Source organism: Molossus molossus, unplaced genomic scaffold, assembly GCF_014108415.1.
Source record: "Molossus molossus isolate mMolMol1 unplaced genomic scaffold, mMolMol1.p scaffold_m16_p_22, whole genome shotgun sequence".
Classification (NCBI taxonomy): domain Eukaryota; kingdom Metazoa; phylum Chordata; class Mammalia; order Chiroptera; family Molossidae; genus Molossus; species Molossus molossus.
The window spans coordinates 28886898-28908728 of record NW_023425358.1 but is presented as its reverse complement, the minus strand read 5'-3'; the positions used below and the strand labels follow the sequence as shown (position 1 = coordinate 28908728).

At 47.7% G+C, this 21831-nt stretch overlaps 1 protein-coding gene across 1 annotated transcript in view; it reads right to left on the bottom strand.

Moving 5' to 3' along the window:
* The window catches only part of KSR2 (kinase suppressor of ras 2), a 290881-nt gene extending 269900 nt beyond the window's left edge, over window positions 1-20981 (bottom strand). Inside the window, exon 1 of the mRNA XM_036277294.1 lies at window positions 20802-20981. Coding sequence (XP_036133187.1) covers window positions 20802-20981 — 180 coding nt within the window. The remainder of the gene's footprint in view (window positions 1-20801) is intronic.
* Between the last annotated feature and the right edge of the window lie 850 nt (window positions 20982-21831).

Here is a 21831-nt window from a genome sequence, read left to right as displayed (position 1 = left end):
CAACAGAAGGGACTGTTTCCTCCAGTCAGCTTACTATCTTTTGGAGACAGCATCCCAGCTTTCACTTGGAGAACCTCTCTGCTTGCTCCACGGGGCTCGGGAAGAGCTGACCTCCCTCCCTGGCTGCAGAATCGACCTGTCAGAAATCTGTGCCCTCCCGACCTCAGGAGTGGAGAAATGAACCAAGTCTGACCAGTGAAAAGAGTACCCCAGACATTCAGGACAGCCACTGGGCAATAGTCATATTCTTGCTCCAGAGCAGCTAGGATGACAGAATGTAAGTGTGCAGCTTCCAGAGACCATCCTGCCCCCGTACGGAAAGACTGCCCGAAGGAAAGCAACCCCGAAAGGAAGCAGATCCGAGAGATGGAGAGAGAGGGCCTTGCCTACAGTCTTCAGGTACTTGGGTCCAGCCAGGCTGAAGCTGGAGCTAAGCTGGAGCTACCCATAAACTTCTTGGCCGCATAAGCCAAAGAAATCCTACGTTTTGCGTAAGCAGTTGTGGGTACATTTCTGTCCTTTGCAACCAAAAAAGTTTGGATTAACACAACCGGGAAACACCATCATTTTTCTTACATGGGTCAACAGGCATGGTCCAAAATGTCTAGAAACCCTGTAATTTCTAAAAAGATCCAAAATCCAACCACAGCTTACTCACCTACCTGATTCTGCTCGTGCCCCTTACAATCTAACCTCAACCATCAGCTAGAAGGATGCTATTAAAACTCAACCATCAGCTAGAAGGATGCTATTAAAACTCAAGTCAGGCCCTGGCCGGTTTGGCTCAGCGGTTAGAGCGTTGGCCTGCGGTCCTGAGAGACCCGGGTTCGGTTCCCGCTAAGGGCACGTACCTCGGTTGCAGTTTGTCCCTGGCTCTAGTGGTCGTGCGGGTGGCAGCCACTTGATGTGTCCCTTCACGTCGATGTTTCTCACTCTCTCTCCCTTCCTCTCTCTCCCTCCCATTCTATCTGTACAAAAAATGGAAAAATATCCTCGGGTGAGGATAAAAAAAAAAAAACTCAAGTCAGAGATCATAAACTCCTCTGCTCAAAACCCTCCAGTGCACTTCATTTCATATAGCCAATATCTCTATACTGGTCTAAGAGACATGGCTGACATGGTCTCATGTTGCTGCTCTGACCTAACCCTCAACCCTCCACTCCAGTCACACAAGTGCCCTGGCTGTTCCTCCAAGACCACAGGACCTTTGCACATGCTGTTGCACCCGCTTTAAGTGCTCTTCTCCCTGCCCCAGATATCCTCATAGATCACTCCCTCACTTCCCTTTAGTCTTTGCCTAAATGTCATCTTTTCCATGAACCCTACTCTCTCTCTCTCTTTTTATAACAGCACCTTCTAACATGCTTTTAGTTTCCTTACTCTTTAGTTGCTCATTGTCTGTCTCCCCTGACTAGAAAGTGAGCTCCCCGAAAGCAGGGCTCTTTGCCGGTTTTACTCACAGATGCCTCCTCAGCACCTAAAACAATGCCTTGTAGATGTGCACCACTGGGAACGTCTGAGTTGGGGTGAAGCAGACCCGGGAAGAAGAAAACGGGTCTGGAAATAGAAGGGCAGTGTCAAGGAGACTAGACAAAAGCTGGGATACAGGAGCGTGACCAGGGACTCGTCCTCCATGGGACCCCAGTTTCAAGGTGGCATCTGCGTTCAGCCCACCCTCGGCAGTCCTGGTTCTACCTTTGCAAAGACCCTAGTTCCCATCTCTCAGACAACTAAGGCGACTGGCTGTGAGGAAATGTGATTATACAATGACCGAACAGTCGTGGGGGAGAGTCCTCCTCTTAATCTGAGTTAATATAAGACTGCTCTCATTATCGTTAATCTGATCAAAGAATGGCCAGCTCCCAGACCTGGAGCAGGCGAGGGATGAATTTTTCATAACTCTGCAGACACTTTCTGCACTGCTGTTAATAATCAACCACAAAGCAGGAGACCTGAGATGTATTTCCAGCCCGCCACCTCGTCTCTCCCGGCTTCACTTCCCCTCCCTCCGCCCGACCCTGCTCGAGGTCTCGCCTGTCTACTGTTATTATGGGATGGCTCTGTGTTTGTTCTGGTGTAAAAGAACTTGCTTGGGGACCAATAACTTCGTGTTATGCTTCTGAATTGCGTTTGCGAAGAGGCGATTACAGGTTAGAGAGTTTTATTCAATTTGGTGATGAGACGGCTTCATCTTTCTAGAGGAGGAGATGAGGCCGGAAAAGAGGCAAAGGGACCCAGTTCGGAGAGCCGCAAAGTGCTCTCCCACCCCCACCCCGCCTTCACGCGGGCCTGAAACACTCTCCGTTCCAGCCACGCTGGACTTCCTTGGCGTCCTCAAATACCCCAGGCTGCGTCCTAGCTCCGGGCTTTCGTACATACCATCCCTCTGCCCGGACAAGCCTTTCCTTGTCTCCAGTTAATTCCATCATGCTGCAAGTCTTCCTGAGATCCAGGAGCACTAGTCTGTGTCCCGGGAACCCAGCACGGTGCCTGGTATATTCGTAGGTCATGAGTACCATACAGGCAAGACCCTGTTCCTCTAGTGCACTTAACACAACATGGAGTGAATGACTGGATGGATGAAGGGGGCTGACAGTCACCCACCACCCCCTTTTAGAGGAGAGGTCGGAAATGGCTGGCAGTACCCAACACCAAAGCTCTGACTCGTGCCGTGGAGTTTCCTTCCAGACGCCACGCTCAGAATACCGTCATGATCCTCTTCGGCGGCAACACATCTTGTCCGTTGAGAGCGGATTTGACTATTCGTGTTTTAAATGAACTGAAGGCACTGGCCATCCGCGAATGGCCAGCATGAAGGCTAGCTTTGGGGATCAAGAAAAAAATTGACTTGTTTTCTTATAAAGTGATTCTGACAGTTTGCAGGACTGTTGTGGTTTTTCTGTGTGTGTGTGTTTAAATAATAGTTTATTGATTTTTAGAGAGAGAGGAAGGGAGAGGGAGAGAGAAACATCAATGTGAGAGCTAACATCTACAGGCTGCCTTCTGCAGGCCCCTACTGGGGATCGAGCCTGCAACCCAGGCATGTGCCTTTGACCAGGAATTGAACCGGCAACCTTTTAGTGCACAGGATGATGACCAACCCATTGAGCCACCTGGCCAAGGCTTGCGATTGTTTTAAGTAAAGCCAGCAGAGCTAGGGCAAAGCTGTTTGATTTGTTATTTAGGTAAATATCTGACCTAGGAATTATTAGTAAGATAATAGCAATCGGGTCATGTTTAAAACAGAGTCCACTGTGCTTGTTAGAAATACATATTAAAATGCTTGAGGATGAAATGCTATGACAGTTTTAGGAAATCCAGAGAGATTGGGGGAGGGGGATTACTGGCCACAATTTGATCACTGCTGAATTTGTGTGATGGGTACATATGGGAGCGTTATGTTGTTCTCCCTACTTCTGTATAGGTCTGAAGTGTGTGTGTGTGTGTGTGTGTGTGTGTGTGTGTGTGTGTGTGTCTGGTCCCAGTCACATCTCTTACTTTGGCCTGTTTTCCTTCTCTGGGTTTCCGGCCCAGTTCCAGTAAACAACTGACTGTGAGACAGCCGCATCTAGAAAACTCATCTCTCTGACATCATTTCCGAAAAATTTCATCTTAAATTAGGCTTCCGCATCAGTAACGTGATTATAACTCTGTATTTATTTAAACCAAAACGTGCATTTTTAAAAACCATGTCTGCCCTGGCCAGTGTGGTTCAGTGGTTAGAGCATCAGCCCACGCACCAAAAGGGTCACGGGTTTGATTCCCAGTCAAGGACAAGTATCTGGGTTGCAGGTTCATTCCCGGCCCCGGTAGGGGTACGTGCAGGAGGCAACCAATGGATGTGTCTCTCTCACACTGATGTTTCTGTTTCTCTCTCTCCCCCTTCCTGCCTCTAATCTCTCAAAAAATCAACAGAAAAAATATCCTCCGGTGAGGCTTAACAAACAACCAACAAAAACACATGCCTGCCCCAAGTTTCTTAGCTCATCACAAGTTGATTCATAGTTGTAGTGAAGTGACTTTTTTTTTTAAGTCACAGATTTATTGGGAACATTTACCTCTGATAGTTATCATTCCTGAACTCACAAAGCCACACTCTGCCCTTGTCAACTCTGAGAGGATTATACATGGGACACTCTTTCTAGAGGGCCATCGACCCCTGGACGAGTAAAAGCCTTCCAAACACACACTGATTCGATTTCTCATGTATACATCTTAAGGACACGAACCAGAATGCTTTACAAAGATTTCATTTCCAAAGTCGTCATTAGGTTGTGTTTATGAGAGGGGAAAAAAAAATCAGAAATAATCTAACTCACCAAAGGGAGTTGGGTCAACTCAATGATGCTATACCTCTATGCTGGAATGTTAATAGTCATTGGAAATGCTATTAAAACATGGTTTTGGCAGGGAAAGGCATTCGTGTCTTAAAGTCAACTTTTAGGTGTAAATATGTGAAACACGGTTATTCTTAAAAGTCCCATAAAGACACATGTTGGCATGAGGACACGCCTGGAAGACTATATAACAAGGTGTTAACAATGTTGATCTGTGGGTGGTGGGCTAAGTGTTCACTTTGCTCTTTGATGAAACATACCGGTGTGTTGTGCTGTGCCGTCTAGAACTGCCTTCAAAGTGACTGATTTCATGACTTCCATTTCTGAAGGCAGTGGGGACGGTTCAGAACCGGCGTGCAGAACCAGGCCCGCCGGCGCCTCGGGGACCGTCACGTCGACCCGCATGCACAACCGCAAAAGGTATGGGAGGAATTTCGGACTCTCAAGTTCCTCACTGTGGACCGGCCCCAACGTGGGGACATTCCTTTGGTTTTTATCAGAAGAAAAACAGATTCCTCCCAAAGGGTCCTCATCCTCCTGGTAAACAAGTGTTCGCAGCAGCTCTGTTCGTTCCCACCACCACGGTGGGGAGCAACCCCAACGCCCGCCGATCAGCACAGTGGGTGCATCGGGCCAATGGTACTTCACTCTGCCTAAGAGGGGAGGGCGCACTGGCAAACGCGGCAACATGGGCGGGGACCTTGGAGACGCTATGCTAAGTGAAGAGGGCAGAACGTGAAAGGCCATCTATTCATTTATAGGAAATATCCAGAAGAGGTAAAACCATAGCAACAGAAAATAGATTAGTGGTTGCCAGGGGATGGAGGGCAGGGAAATGGGATTGACCACTAACAGATACAAGGGTGTGGGTGTGTGTGTGTGTGTGTGTGTTGATGCCAATATTGGGGCAATGGCTGCACAGCAGTGAGCATATACTAAGGACCATTTTGTTGGATACTTTAAAATAGTTAAAATGGCTCTGGCTGGTGTGGCTCAACAGTTAGAGCGTCAGTCCACGGACTGGAGAGTCCCGGGTTCAGTTCCCACTAAGGGCATGTACCTCGGTTGCAGTTTGTCCCCGGCCCCGGTGGGGGTTGTGTGGGTGGTGACCACTGGATGTGTCTCTCTCACATCGATGTTTCTCTCTCTCTCTTCCCCCCTCTCTCCTTCCTGCTCTATCTGAAGATAAATGCAAAAATGTCCTCAGGTGAGGATAAAAAAACAAAATAGTTAAAATGGTGAATTTTATGTTATGTGGATTTTATCTCAATTTTTAAAAGCCTAAAAGAAAAGAGAAGGTGATATATCAGTAGCCAAGAAAGTCATTTTCAAAGCAAAGACAATTGCCAAGGATAAACAGTAACTTTACATAATGATAAAGGGTCCAGTCGCTGAGAAAACCACCATCCCAAATGTGTCTGCACTTAGCCAAACAAAACAAATGAAGCAAAACCTGATGGAACTGCAAGGAGAAATGGACAAATCCACAATGACAGTGGGAGACAGCAACACTCCCTTCTGTGTGATCAATGAAACAACCTGAGAAAAAATCTGCAAGAAGATAGAGGATTCTCAACAAGACCGTCAGCCAATTGTATTCCATCGATATTTATACAACACTGTACTCAAGAGCAGAATACACGTGCTTTTCAAGTGCACGTGTTATGTTCACCAAGAGAGAACATATTCTAGGTCATAAAATAAACCTTGAACATTTTAAGAGCATTGAAACCATGCAAAATGTGTTCATTGGCCATAATTGAATTAGATGGTAAATCAATCACAGTGAGATAACAGAAAATATACACAACACTTGGAAAGGAGACAAGAGACTCCTGATGAATAAATGTATTGAAGAGGAAGCCTCAAAAGAAATTGGGAAATATCGTGAACAAAAGAGAAATGAAAATATATCAAAATCTGTGGGATGCAGTGAAAGTAGTCCGTCAAGGGGAAGTGACGGCAATAAATACTTCCATCAGAAAAGAAGAACACTTGCAAATCAACAGTCTAAGTATCCACCTCAAGAACATAGAAAAAGGAGAGCAAGTAAACGCAGACAAGCAGAAGAAAGGCAATGATACGAACAAAAATCAGTAACATTTAAAACAGAAAAACAATAGAGAAAAATAAAGCCCCAAACTGGTTCTTTCAAAGGATGAATAAAATAGATAAACCTCTAGCCAGACTGACAAATAACAAGAGGAGGAAACACACATCATCGCCATCGGAATGAAGGATTGGACATCACTACAGAACCCACAGACACTGAAAAGTTAAAAAGGGAACAGCACGAGCAACTCTAATCATGTAAATTCTGCAACTTAGATCAAGGGTACCAATTCCTGAAAAGCAACCAACTACCAAAATTCACCCAGGAATACGTTTTTAAATTAAATTTGTCGTTAAAAATCTTCTGGGGGAACAAATAGAGGGGAGGTCTTTAGGTCCAGACAGTTTCACTGGGGGATTCTGCCAGCATTTAAAGCATTTAAAGATGATGCCCTGGCCGGTTTGGCTCAGCGGTTAGAGTGTCGGCCTGCGGTCCTGAGAGACCCGGGTTCGGTTCCCGCTAAGGGCGCGTACCTCGGTTGCAGTTTGTCCCCGGCCCTGGTCGGTTGTGCGGGTGGCAGCCACTCGATGTGTTCCTTTCACATCGATGTTTCTCTCTCTGTTCCTCTCTCTCCCTCCCACTCTACCTGAACAAAAAATAAACTAAAAAAATAAATAAATAAAGCATTTAAAGATGAAATAACATCAATTCTACATAATCTGAGGAAACTCTGCCCAACTCATTGTATGAGGCCAGGTTTACCCTGATTCTGAAATGAAACAAAGACAGTACAAAAAAAAAAACAATGCAGACTAATATCCCTCATGAACATAGACACCAACATCCCTAGTAAAAGAGTAATCAATCAAATCCAGCAACATATTAAAGGAATAATATTCTTTTAAGGTTTATCACAAAGCACTGTTTCTCCAAAAAAATTTTTTTAAAGTGACATCTAAACTTGGCTCTGCCTTCTAATAAATACAAAGCCCCTGCATGGCCCCTTGATTATTATTTTATAAATATACCTGTCTATTTGCCTCATTGCTGAAGTCCAGGCTGCCCAACCCTGCCCAGCCACCACCCCAGCGCCCTTGTGATGGGCACGCAGGGAAATGTTCACGACTACTTCTGATTGGCGTAATACTCTGGGTAGGGTTGGTGCACAGACAAAGGAAAACTCATCACTGCCAACAACCCCAGATTCCAGAATTCCCTAAGACTGGAACTCACACAGGAGAGAGTAAGGAGAAGGTAGCTGCAAAGTTTTGAGTTAGAGATTTGTCAGGAGTCTGTGGGCGTGGCTACCTCTTGTGTCTACCTGGCAGGTTCCAGATGGAGCAAACCGCTCTTAAGACTGTTTCCTGCCCTGGCCGGTTTGGTTCAGCGGTTGGAGCATCGGCCTGCGGTACAGAGAGACCAGGGTTCGGTTTCCGCTAAGGGCACGTACCTCGGTTGCAGTTTGTCCCCGGCCCTGGTTGGTCGTGCGGGTGGCAGCCACTCGATGTGTCCCTTCACATCGATGTTTCTCTCTCTCTCTCTTCCTCTCTCTCCCTTCTGCTCTATCTGAACAAAAAATGGAAAAATGTCCTCGGTTGAGGATTAAAAAAAAAAAAAAGACTGTTTCCTCAGCAAAGAGGAAAGACTGGCCTCATTCTCTCTTCTCCAGAGAGCAGAACCACAGGATAGAGGTCATCAAGAAGCAGATCCAACTGGACAGAGGAGGATAATTCTAACCATTATAACTCACCCAAATCAAAAGGCTGCCTTGTGAAAAGACTTGAATAGATATTTCTCCAAAGAAGATATACATATGGCCAATAAGCACATGAAAAAAAAATGCTTAATACAATTAGTCATTAAGGAAATACAAATCAAAGCCACCGGATGGCTATAACAAAAAATAATGTAACATAGCACGTGCTGGCAAGGATGTGGAAAAAATGGAACTTGGGTGCCTTGCTGGTAGGAATGTAGAACGGTGCCGCTGATGTGGAAAAGAGTATGGCGGTTTCTCAAAAATGAAAGATAAAATTACCATGTGACCCAGCAATTCCACTCCTAGGTATGTACCCAAAAGAAATGAAATCAGGGACTCAAATACTTGTACATCCGTGTTCAGAGCTGCATTATTCACAATCGCCCAAAGATGGGAAAAACCCAGGTGTCCATCAACAGATGAATGGATAAACAAAGCGCGTCTATCCGCAGAATGGAACATTATTCACCCATTAAAAAGGAATGAAGGGCTGATACATTACATAGCATGGACGGATACGAGAAACGTCATGCTAGGTGAAATAAGTTAGACACAAAAAGAGAACTATTCTGATTCCATTTATAGGAGATACCTAGAATAGGCCAATTCATAGAGACAGAAAACAGAATGGAGGTTACCATGCAGCTGAAGAAGGGGGGTTTGGGGAGTTATTTGGTGGGTGTAGAATTTCCGTTTGAGATGATGAGAAAGTTCTGGAGAAGGATGGTGGTAATGGTTGCACAACATTGTACTCAATGCCACCAAACGGTGCATTTAAAAAATGTTTAAAATGGTCAGTTTTATTAATTTTACCACAATAAAAAATTGATGTTTTTTTTTTTTAAAAGCTGCCTTGGGAGGTAGTGCTCACCCCAAATTACCAAGCCAAGCTGGACACTGGGCAAGTGGGGGGCTTAGACAGCTCCTTAAGTTTTCAAGCGCTTGGATCTCACAGCTGCCGACATTTCTCTTCCCCACGTAAACTTGACAAGTTTGCGTTGTGAGACCTAAGTCCATGACCGGTAGAGGCACACATGGTTCGATTCCCGGTGAGGGCACATGCCCAGGTTGTGGGCCAAATCCCCAGTGGGGGGCATGCAGGAAGCAGCCAATCGATGTTCTCTCTCATCGATGTTTCTCTCTCTCTCCTTCTCCCTTCCTCTCTCTCTAAAAGCAGTAAAAACCAAAAAAAAGACATTAAAAAAAAATATAGCGCATACAATTATGTATCCATGAAACTTGATAATGATAATAAATGACTATATTACTGGTTTATGTATTTACTATACTATGTTTTTATTGTTTTTTTTTTATTGATTTGCGAGAGAGAAACATCGATGTGTTGTTCCACTCCTTTATGCATGCATTGGTTGATTCTCGTATGTGCCCCGACCAGGAATAGAACCTGCAACCTTGGTGTTTTGAGACAACACTCTGAGCTACAGCTAGGGCTGTCATTATTTTAGAGTGTGCTCTTTCTTCTTCTAAAGAAAAAAGTTTGCTGCGGAATAGTGTGCTGGCAGCAGCACCCCCATCCCGTGTTTACTGCATCTCTTCACTGCATCGTTGTCTCTTGTGCTATCAATCTCCCGTTGTACAAATTCCGTGTACCCCCGTGTTCACCAAGTCCGCAGTCGTGGACAGTAATGACCTAGGTGTGTACAGAGGCTCGCCACCCACTCACCGACTCACCCAGAGCGACTTCAGTCCTGCAAGCTCTGTTTATGATCGGTACCTTCTACAGCTGTACCATTTTTTATCCTTTAGACCATATTTTGACTGCACCTTTTCTTTCTTTTTTTTTTGTTCAGATAGAGCGGGAGGGAGAGAGAGGAAGAGAGAGAGAGAAACATCGATGTGAAAGGGACACATCGAGTGGTTGCCACCCACACGACCCAACCAGGGCTGGGGACAAACTGCAACCGATGTACGTGCCCTAAGCGGGAACCAAACCCGGGTCTCTCTGGACCGCAGGCCAACGCTCTAACCGCTGAGCCAAACCGGCCAGGGCTGCACATTTTCTATGTTTAGATGTTAGATACACAAATGCCACTGCGTTACAATGTCTGACAGTACTGAGTACAGTAACATGCTGTGCGGGTTGGCAGCCTAGGGGCAGGCTAGGTCAGGGAGCCTGGGTGTATAGTAGGCTGGAGTGGCACTTTTCAGCTGGCATGCCACAAGAATTTTCAAAACATGCAACACCTATTTTATTTTTAAATTTTATCCTCACCCGAGGAAATTTTTTTTTTTTTTTTTGCATTTATCTTCAGCTAGGAAGAGAGGGAGGGAGAAAGAGAGAGAAACATCGATGTGAGAGAGACACATCGAGTGGTTGCCACCCACACGACCCAACCAGGGCCGGGGACAAACTAACCAAGGTACGTGCCCTTAGCGGGAACCGAACCCAGGACTCTCCGGTCCGCGAGCTGATGCTCTAACCGCTGAGCCAAACTAGCCAGGACAACACCTGACTATATAATCTGGGGCACTGACCTCTATTCCCTTAGCTTGTCAAATAAAAAAAATGACAACAGCCAACGCAACAACAGCCGTCTGGTGTGAATGAATCAAAATTACACCTATTATTATTATTATTTTTTGGTCAGATCGGCAAAAAAGGTATTTTTTGGTGTGCCGCAGAATTTTAATAATTGGTTTATGTATGCCTTGAGATGACCAAGGTTGAAAGTCACCGGGCCATGCCACTTAGGTTTTTGTATGTGCACTCTGCGATGTTCACACAAGGATGAAATCGCCTAAGGACACATGTCTGAGACTGTATCCCTGTCGTTAAATGGCACATGACTGTACTTTGTTACCCAACTTAGAGTTGTGATGAGCACAGGGTTTAGAGACGAAAGCCTGCCAGGCACTGATGAGAAGTGAGTCATCTGTGGGCGAATTCAAAGATTCAGACCTAGTATCAGAATCTTGTTCACTTATTTCACCTGCAGCCCCGCAGCAGGGGTGCCATTACCCCTTCGAAGGCTTCCGGAGTCTCTTACCAGGTCTTGCTGCGTCAGCCGCTGCCTCGCAAACACGGGGGGCTCGGTTAACATTCACTGAACAAATGAACGGTACACTCAAGGATGGCACCTCCCAGCATGGCGGGAGTATGCGAACCACCACAAAGGGCTGAATCCCCTCCCCTCCCCATACCAATCCATAGGGATAAGCACAAGTACCAAAGGTTAACAAGTATTTAGGATCTGCCACATTCTGGACACTCGGCTCAGTTCTTTAGTGCGTGATTCCTTGTGCCCAGCCTAACAACCCTGCGTAAAAGTATCCTGACTTTATACACAAGGAAACTGAGGCTCAGAAAGGAGAGAGCACTTGCCCATGGTTAATAAATCCCGAACTCAGACCAGAACCCAAGCAGTCCCTACTGTGGAGCCCAAGCCCTCCTAATTACTTAGCGATGCTGCTTCAAGCGCCCACCCAAAATTTCCAGGGACTCAATTAAGTTATTTTCTTCAAGCCTTCATGTCACCTTTCTGTTGGCCCAGGGAAACTGAGGGTATCCGACTTTGGAATGTGCCCACTGCTTGACTCAATGGCTGCCTGCTAACCAGGGGGGCAGTCTTTATCAAGAACTAGGTTTTGTCCGGCTGGTGTGGCTCGGTGGTTGAGGGTCGACCCCTGCATCAGGAGGCCACCGGTTCCATTCCGGGTCAGGACACACGCCCAGGTTGTGGGCCCAATCCCCAGTGGGGGACATGCAGGAAGTAGTGAATCGATGTTCTCTCTCATTGATGTTTCTATCTCTGTCTCCCTCTCACTTCCTTTCTCTCTAAAATCAAAAAAGGGAAAAAAAATTAAAAAAAAACAACAACCGATTTCCATTACAGCAAAACAGAAATCACCTCAATGCTCAAAAGCAGCGCTGTCCAACTGAAATAACAGGGAGTCACCTACGTAATTTAAAATTTTCTAGTATCCTCAGGAAAAAAAAGATAAAAAAGTAATAAGATACGGGTGAAATTAATTGTAACACAGTTGATTTCACCCAATACATCTAAAGCAGTGTCATTTCAACGTGTTGTCCATAGAAACACATCACGAATGAGACAGTTTACGTTCTCTTCTTGGGACTAGGAGTTGGGGAACTGGCGTGGGTTTTCCACTAAAGACACATCGCGATTAGAATTCACCACGTTTCCACTGGGTGGTAGCCAACTAGTAAGTGGCCGCCATACCGGACTTCAGGTCTAAAATGTTTGCCTCTCTTTTTCTCATCTTTCCTTGTCTCTGCGGACGCTCTACTTTGTCTCTATCGGTCCTGTTTTCTTTTCAAGGGTTGGCATCTGAGCGACAGAGAATGCCATCACCACGACTCTCCTGAACCCTGTGACTTCGCCTCTGACCACATGGTTCCCTTCTGCACTGGCCCTTCGCCCCGTGTTTGCTGGTCCTCCTTCCTCCCCGCCAGGCCAGTGCTCCCTGGGGAAGCTGCAGGAGAGCACCCCCTCTCCCTCCATGGGGGGCTGCCTGCCTTTGCAGTTCGGGTCCAATCGCCCACTCTGAGCCTCAGTCAGCTCACGTGTGAGACAGGAACCACCGCCCTTGGGGTCACTACCCACTTGAGGGACCTTCCAAAGGTCACAGAAACCCTGCTGAAGGAAATCATTCTACGCTGTGACTTGCTCCTCCCGTCTTTGTCCCTCTGTACCTTCCGATCCCTCAGCTTTTCCATGCTCCTTCCCAATGCTACGTGCCCCTCGGCTTCCTTAGCGGGACTCCTCCCCGTCCCCCGATCCGGAGCATCACGACGGGGGTGAGGGTGACGACCAGGTCCCAGCAGTTGGGGCTCGGGGGGTAGGAGCCCAGAAAATGACCAATTCTCTGGGGGAGGAAGACACCCAGGTTTTCTGCTTATTGGAGGAAGCAGGGTGACACGTTCCCCATTAGAAGCCACTCCAAAACCTACAGGGGCAGTAAACCCTTCAGAAATAACTTTGCCACCAACTCCGAACTGGGAGACCACCTCCCACCCGGTCTTTGTGAGAACAAGGCAGAAAGAAGAGGCTGGGTCTTCACAGACTGGCCACTTTGTACAAAAAAACAGGTCCTCTTCTCGGCCCTGCGGGTTCCCAGATCCTTCCCGACTAGAAACCGGAAAGATGAGATTCCAACCTGACGCCACTGCCCCAACCCTGAGCTCTCGGTCATCAAGACCCAGGCAACCAAAAATGAAATAAAACACAAATCCATGCCGAGGATGTGGGGAAATGGACCCTTGTCCACCCTTCTGGTGAAGGGTCACTTGGCAAAACCTATCAAAGTCCTGAAACCATGCATGTCCTTGGACCCAGCAATCCCACTTCCAGGAGCAGAAGGCAGACAGCACTACAAGCCACCAGGATGTCTACTACAGTGTTATTTACACTCATGGAAAAGTACAAACAAACATCTGACTATAGAACTTTAGTTAAACAAATTATGGAGCAGCCCTGTTAAACCATGCACGTATTAAAAATAATATTTTATCATATGAAAATATGTTCCTGACATATTAAGAGAACTTCGTATCTCCAGCCTTCCTCAGAGGTGCAGGCTCATACAGCAAACTGTCTACTTGACAAATACAACATGTCCAAATAGGACTTGACTGTCAAGCTCAGACTAGTCCACCCCGAGTCCTCACATTTCAAATCATGGCTCCACCATTCACTCAGTTCTTAGACCCAACGCCTAGGAGCAACCCTCAATTCTTTTCCTTCACCCCCCCCCCCATATTAAATTCATGGACACCTCCCATGCACTTGACCTTCTGAATGTAGCCACTTGCCCATCCCCAACCATTAACAACTCAAAGCACAGTCACTTTTGGCTTTAGCTTCCACAGTAACCATCCAACTTGTCTCCCAGCTCCCATTCTTACCTCCTACAGTCTCTTTTCCTGTAGCAATCTTGAAAAACATAAGCTCCCCCTGTTCACCGAACAAAATCCAGGTTCCTGCTTGTCTCCCACTGTGCCCCTCATCCCTGCCCCACACCCACTTGCTCCACTCCAACCACAGTGGTCTCCTCACTGCTGTAACAGTATGCTGAGAGCATTCCCACCCAAGAAATGCATCTGCTGTGCCCTCCGCTGATGTATTCGCCGGATACTTCATGGTGTGCTTCAACCCAGCAAACGTCCTCGAGAGATCCTGGCTGATTAGCCATGCCTCTCCCTCTCCTGCCCACGCCCTTTTGGTTTTATTTTGGTTTGGTTTTGTCATAGCTGTGGTACATTGATTTATTAGATTGTTTGTTGGCCCCCAGTGAACACACCTGCTGGAATCCGTACCCTTGGACAGTGACTTCCACATTGACTCTGGGCTTATCCACATAACTTGCTTTGGCCAATGGGGCACTAGCAAAGGTTACTGGAGCAGAGGCTTACGAGGGGCTGTGTGCTGGGGTCTGGCCCGAGGAACACTGCTGCTGCACCGTGTAGAAAACGGGCTGTCCTGCTGGAGAAGCCATGCGGACGAGAACTGAAGTACCCCGGCCACACAAACAAGTCCATCTTGCACCACGCGTCCCCAGTCGAACCACCAGATGACCACAACCACATGAATGAGCCAGGCAAGAGCAGCAGAACTGGCCATCTGGGTCCAGCCTAAGTGGCAGACTCGTGAGCAAATAAATGACTGGTTTCAAGCCACTGTGTTGGAGTGTCTAGTTGTGGAGCAACAGATGACTGTCCAATAGCTTCTCCCTGGCTATGGCGGAGGCTCCGAGCTATGCCGCAAACTGTTTTTCTCTTCTTCCTGGGCCCCCTCCCCAACTTCTTTGCAATGACTACATTCTAGCCAATGAAATGCGAGCAGAACTGATAAAGGCAACTTCAGGGGTGAGGTTTTAAGGGACTTTGCCTTCTCCACATTTTCTCCCCTTTCTGGATGAAAACAATGACAATTGCAAAATGGAAGGGGCCTGGAGTATGAGAGAATGGCCCATCAACCAAGAACGTGCATCTTGAACTGTTTTGTGAGCAAGAAAAAGACTTCTACCAGGGCCGCTACACGTGCAGGGATTTGGTACAGCCTACAGCCGACCCTACTTAATACTCGAACCAGCACTCTGAGTCCACTGCCTGCCTGGCCCCACCCCACCCTGACATTCACACACACATGAAAGCCAGTGAGAGCAGGAGCCTCACCCGCCTTGTTCACCACTGGGCTTCCGGTGCCTAAAACCGTGCTGGGCACACAGTAGGTGCTCACTAAATAATTACACCTGTTAGAAATGAAATATGGTCCTGCCGGTGTGGTTCAGTAGTTGAGCTCAACCCGTGCACCAAGAGGTCGCCGGTTCAATTCCCGGTCAGGGCACATGCCCAGGTGTGGGCCTGATCCCCAGTGGGGGGCGTGCAGGAGGCAGCCAATCCATGTTCTCTCTCATCGATGTTTCTCTCTCTCTCTCCCTCTCACTTCCTCTCTCTCTAAAATCAATAAAGGAAAAAAAAAATTTAAAGAAATGAAATATGGCCACAAATACTTTGCAACTCCTCTCACCAAGAGGCAGAGTTTAGTCCCCCATCATCTAAATCCAGGCTGGCCGTGTGACATGCATGGACTCCTAAAACCCAATGGAAGTGACACTGTGCGACTTCCAAATCTTGAGACACCTTGCAACTTTTGCTCTTGCCGTCCTGGAACACTGGGGACCTGTAAGAAATCCAGACTGTCCCACTGGAGAGAGAGAGGGTCAGCTGTCTCCGCCACCAGCCCATCTGCCCGCTGAACGTGGTCACGTGAGCCAGCCCAGGCAAGACCCGCAGAAGAACCTCCCAGCCGATCCCAACGCACAGAATCCTGGGAAATAACAAGTTGCTGTCTGGAGTCCAAAGCTTCCTAAACATAAATCAGTCTGGGGATGGTTTGTTACACCCTAATCATGGAGACGGAACATGAAGAACAAAGACTTGATATGTATACGGCTCCAGTGCCCTTGCTGTACAAGGAGATACTTACCCACCCCCAACCCAATCCCTGGTATTTCCCTCCCCTTCGAATTCAACCAAAACAGAGCCCAGGTCAGAAGCACCTGCACTTGGCCTGCGCCCACCAGAGTCACCGCTTGCCTTTCAGATGATCTCTGTGCCTCCAGGTCTTTCTGTCCCATTCACCCTATAGACCAGGGATCTGCAAGCTACAGCTCATGGACCAGGGTGAGGGCGCAGGTGAGGGTTAGGGAAAAAATCAATAGAGAAATATTTTGTAACATGAAAATGATATCAAATTTGAATTTCAGGGTCCGTGGGTAGTTTTGTTGGAAAATGCTCATTTGGTTATTGTCTGAGGCTGCTGCATGCAACAAAAGCAGAGCTGGGTGGTTGTGATGGAAACCACAGGGCCCACAAAGCCTCAACTATTCACTATCTGATGGACCCTGCTGCGGGCTGCCATCAGCCTAACCTTTAAACATCTTTTTTTTTTATTATTATGGTATTCATTCCCAGACCTTTGAAGACTTCTATCTTCTCCCTCAAGGGGATGAAACTCTGCTGATCTGATTCCCCTATGCTACGTCAGACCCCAGGAGTTAGCAACCGAAATTCATTTGCAATGACACTTTTATCAGATCCTGTCCATTCTTGGGCCAAGTGGTCTCTGAGCTGCCCCACGGAGGCATGAAAAAGTGCCTTCATCTGGTTCGTTGTCTGGGTCCAGCGAGCTGTCTACTGCGATCTAAACTTTCCCCATTCCTCGCTCCATTCACTGTCCCCAGGTCCCTAACCAGGACCGCTTCCCTGCTTTGTCAAATGATTCCCCTGGTGCATTCTATGGAACATCAATCCCAAGAGATACCCTTGAAAAAAGGAAACTCCAGACTCCGCCCTCTCTTGGAGTCACAATATACGTATCTGACATACTAAAGGCTCAGAGAAGTCCCGCAATAAAGACGCCTGCTCCCCTCTGCTTAACTCAACCTTTTCCAAACATAGGAACCATAGAATTCATCTTGTCTACAGAATACTTGTTGACTACCAGTATCTCGTACAGGGCCTGGATTTCAGCATCTGTTGAAAGAATGAGAAATGCTAACATTCCACAAAACCAGGACTCCATCGGACCATCTTTGGAAATGCTGCTTGAACTCTTCTCTTAGACCTGCGGCGTTCCAGTCTATGTCATCGCCTCCATACCATGTGATGCTAATCAGAACAGCCATCATTATTTAGCCCTGCAGGCACTGTGCTGGAGATAGCCCCAGACCCTTGAAAATGTCATCTCTCTCCACCCTCATGACCACCTCTGAGGTAGGTAATGTTATTCTATCACTGCCAGTTTGCCAAACATTAAACCGTGGGTCAGAAAATTTAAATCACTTGCCCAAGATAAAGTAAGTAGAAAAACTAGAATTCAAAACTACGACATCAATCTAACTCCACAGCTCATGACCTTTCTCCTCCACCCAAGCCTCTCCCTAGGACATGGTGACCGGCGTGCTGGCTGGCCACGAGTATCCCCCCGTGCCTCCTTCCATGCTGGCAGAACCCTGGTTTTTGTATGCAGTGGCCACAGGTCAACCAAGGCAATGGATCGTGACCCACCAAGCCAAGCACAGTGGTGTTCCCACTTCTCCATTTCCCAGCCTTGCAGCTAGGACTAGCCGTCTGACCCAGTTCTGATCGAGGCGACATAATTAAACATCATCTGTGGGGTGGGGAGGACGAGGTGTCCTGGGGGAGCCGAACAAAGATGCAGATCGGTTATGCCCTGACTCTCACCCAGTTCCCCTCCTTCCTGCCTTGAACCTGGAGGAATGGCGGGAGCTCTAGGGGCCATCTTGCAACCATGTATTTGCAAAGACATCAGCTCTGATATTATCAACTTAATGAGCCAACTGCATACCTCCAGACTCCTTGTTACGTAAGAAAAAGGAACCATTATCGCATTAACCACTGTGGTTGGATTTTCCATTTCGTGCAGCTGAACACATTCCTAATAGACCCACATGCTTTTCCTCCTATGATTTACTGTTTGGACCTGAACATTATTTCACATATCTATGATTAGCCTTCTCTCCCTAACCATGAAGTTCGCTTCCTGAAGGCTATGCCCATGCTGTACATTTCTGTTTCTACAGGAGTATATGCATGTCCGTAAATTTTGCTTATTATCAAGGCCTTTCAGGGATAGTATATTCAATGTAATACTTTATTTAGTGTTTGGGAACAGAAAGTTGTCACCACCAAATAGCTGAAATATGTATATCTATGTCCTAACAGATTAGTGTTTCTCAAAGCGTTCATGTAAAAACATGCATCAGAAACATGTGGACTGTGTGTTAAATCTCCCCTCCAATCCCAACTGAATTAGACTCTCTGGGATTAGAGTCTGGGACTGTGCATTTTTAACAAGCTCCCTGGGTGGTTTGGATCTACAAAATCTGAGAACTATTGGGATGTAGAAAGCCTGTGGGTTCAAAGGCTACACGGGGTTTGGCAGGACTTGGCTAGCCCCTGAGTCGCCAGCCCCTCCTCAGTGACCCCACCCTAGCCCTGACGATGGGGAACTCAAGACCCTTCTGCGGGCAATACAGGTGAAGTGGCTGACATGCTCCGAGGCATACTGCGACTAGGAAATGGACAAATAGATGCAATCCCCATTTTCCCACCATACCAATGCCTCCATGCCCCAGTTTAAAAAGAAAACCAGCCCTGGCCGGTTTTCTCAGTGGTTAGAGCATCAGCCCACGGACCAAAGCGTCGTGGGTTCGATTCCAGCCAAGAGCGCATACCTCAGTTGCAGTTCGTCCCCAACCCTGGTCAGGGTCGTGCAGGGGGCAACCATTCAATGTGTCTCTCTCACATAGATGTTTCTCTCTCTCTCTCTCTCTCTCTCTCTCGCCCCCCTCCCCTCCATTCTATCTAAAGATAAATGGAAAAAATATCCTCAGGTGAGGATTAAAAATAAATAAAAAGAAAAAAAAATCACCAGGCAGAAAAGCGGCAACAGAATCCAGGGTCCACTGTGACCATCACCACTGTCCAGGGAGTTATCAGAGGATGGAGCATGTCCAACAGAGGAAAAGAAAACTGAGAAACTTACACAGTAATACACAAACCAGCAGGTGGGACTCCTGGCTCAGAGGAACAGAAGCGACTGCAGTTGGCCCTTTGGGTTACTTATTTTCTGCACGTAGTTCTGAGCAGAATCGGATCTTGGGCACTGCTCCGACAGAAGGCTGGGTCAGGGCATCCCACACTTTTCCCTCCAGCAGCAGAATCCTAGCCCAGACTGCTCTCCCAAAGCTCTGAGAAAGAAAATACCCGTGCCTCCCAACAGAATTTCCACTCCTCTGATAACCACCCCCCGACATTCATCTTATTTCATTTCTGAGGCTCATTTTCCCAGATGACAGGTGCACAGAGCCTTCCAGGGAAGCAAACAGCATATTTAACACACAGACCAACTCCACTTTCCAAATGATGACCTTCCTGCCTGCTGACAGCCAGCCCAATCTAAAACCATGCAGGAAAAAGAAAGACTTGAAAGTGAATGGGAGAGAGGTAGTCATCCAGACTGGAAGGGCGGGGGGCACCAGGACTAAAAGATTCTGTTCAGGACTGAAGAGTTCAGGCCTTGGAAACTCAGCAACTGCCAGCGATTGGGAGTTCCCAAATTTAATCAAGCCATGTGTACGGCTGGGCCAGTTTGAGGGAGGGACGTGAGCCCAGCCCTTTGGATGTTTCAAACAACCTGGATGCCCAATGAATTTGTGGACACCAGGCATATTCTCTTAAAAATCTTCCTCCTCTGACCAAATGGCCTTCAGAAGAAATCATTTCTGCCATCTTCTTTCTGAGTTAACTTTGCACCCACCCCACCCCCCACAAGACTGCTCCAAACTCCCCCTCAAGTTCTGTTGGAGAGAATGTTACAATACCGCCGAAGATAACTCCTCCTCCGACCCCCTTCCTCAGGGTCCCAGGGAGATTCAAGAGTCTTTTCCCATACTACTTGTGCTGATATGCTGATCCGGGCATATTTTTTTAAATCTTTTTACACGTTTTAGGCCTGCAACAGCTCCCTGCATCAGAATGATTTGATTGAAAATGGGTAGCTCAATGGGGAATTTTTTTTTTTAATGCATCTTGCCTCCTGCATGTATATCACTGAAAAAACAAACAAACAAAAAAATCCAAGGAGCCAAAGGGAGGCTGGGCAGGCAGTGGGGAGAAGAAGAGGTCTATATTTACAGGCAACCCCATTCTGCGAGCAAAAACCACCTTTTGACCACCTGCAGAATGCGCAAGATCACGTGGGTTCTCTGCAGCGCCTTAATGTCTTACCCAGCACACAAGCCCCCGTGGCATATAAACAAATCCACAAGCGGAAAAGAGAGAGAACTCACTCCTCAGAGAGGAAGCGAATGATAATAACCGCCGCAAGGATAATAATAAATAAAGAATAACAATTACTACTACTACTACCACCACCCAGCCAAGCGTAGACGACAGCAGTACAGTACAGGGACATCCAGGGAAGGCTTTGCAAGAAGATAAATCACAGAAAACCACACCGTGCCCCCCTGGCTACCCTCCCGCCCCCAGCCCCCAACAAACACAATCAAAGGAAAGGGGATGGTGGGGAGAGAGGAGAGGGAAGGAAGCATTGTAATTTTTGCCCCCGTAAGCAACACCTACCTCCAGAGTCCGGATTTCTTTTTGTGTGAGGTCGTTGGAGGTAGCACATTTGGTCCTAAGCCCTTCCAGGTTGGAGATACTCAGGTCTATCATGTTTTGGACCAACTCGCACTGCTGTAAGGCTTTTTGCAAACTCAGAGGCTGCTGCTCCTCGCTTTTCGTCATGTTTTCCTCATCCATCGCTTGCTCTGCAAGCCCCCTTCCCCTCCTCCTCCTCCTCCCAGAGAGAAAAAAGGGGGGCGAGGGAGGAGTAGAGGTAGTCTACCCCCTACGCCTCTCCAACCACTGCGACTTCTCAATGTCTCATGAAGAAGAAACCCAACATCTCACACAGGGTTGAGGGGGTGGGGGTAGGAGGAGGGGACAAGAGCTAAAATTTATTATTTTATTTTGGGGTATCAAGCTGACTCTATTAGAATGTCTCCTCGCTCTGAGTCTCTGGTCCCTGAAAAGGAGAGATGCTGTTTCTCAGAGGCAAACCAGGTGATGTGATGCTGTCTATATACACTTAGGGAGGAGGAGGAGGAGGAGGAGGAGAAAGAGGAGGGGGAGGAGAAAAGGCGGGGGAGGGAGAGGCGGAGAAGAAGGAAAATAGCGCTCACTCTTTACACACCGGCTCCGAGGAGGGCAAAATTATATATTTTTGGCTGGCTGGCTTTTATGTCAAAAAAAACCTGGTTTGCCCCCCTCCCCGTTGCAGTGACACGGCATTGTCCGCCGTTTGGGGTGCTTTAGCGCGCTCTCAAGAGGCCGTCTGCATTGCTCCCGCGGCTGCGGCGGCGACTGCGGCTGGCTGCTGCCTCCTGCTCGCGCTGCCGCCGCCGGGCTCCGGGGTGCCGGCTGCTGCATTCGCCCCGGCCTCGCTCCGCACCGACATCTTGCCTGTCAATCACAGGGCGGGGGGGCGCGAGCGCCGGCGAGGGATGGAGAGCGAGCGAGGGACCTGCGGGGAGCGGGTTGGTGGAGAGGCGCCGTGCGCGCATCCGCCCCAGCCGCCCGGCCCGGCGCGCCAGGGACCCGCCGGAGGAGC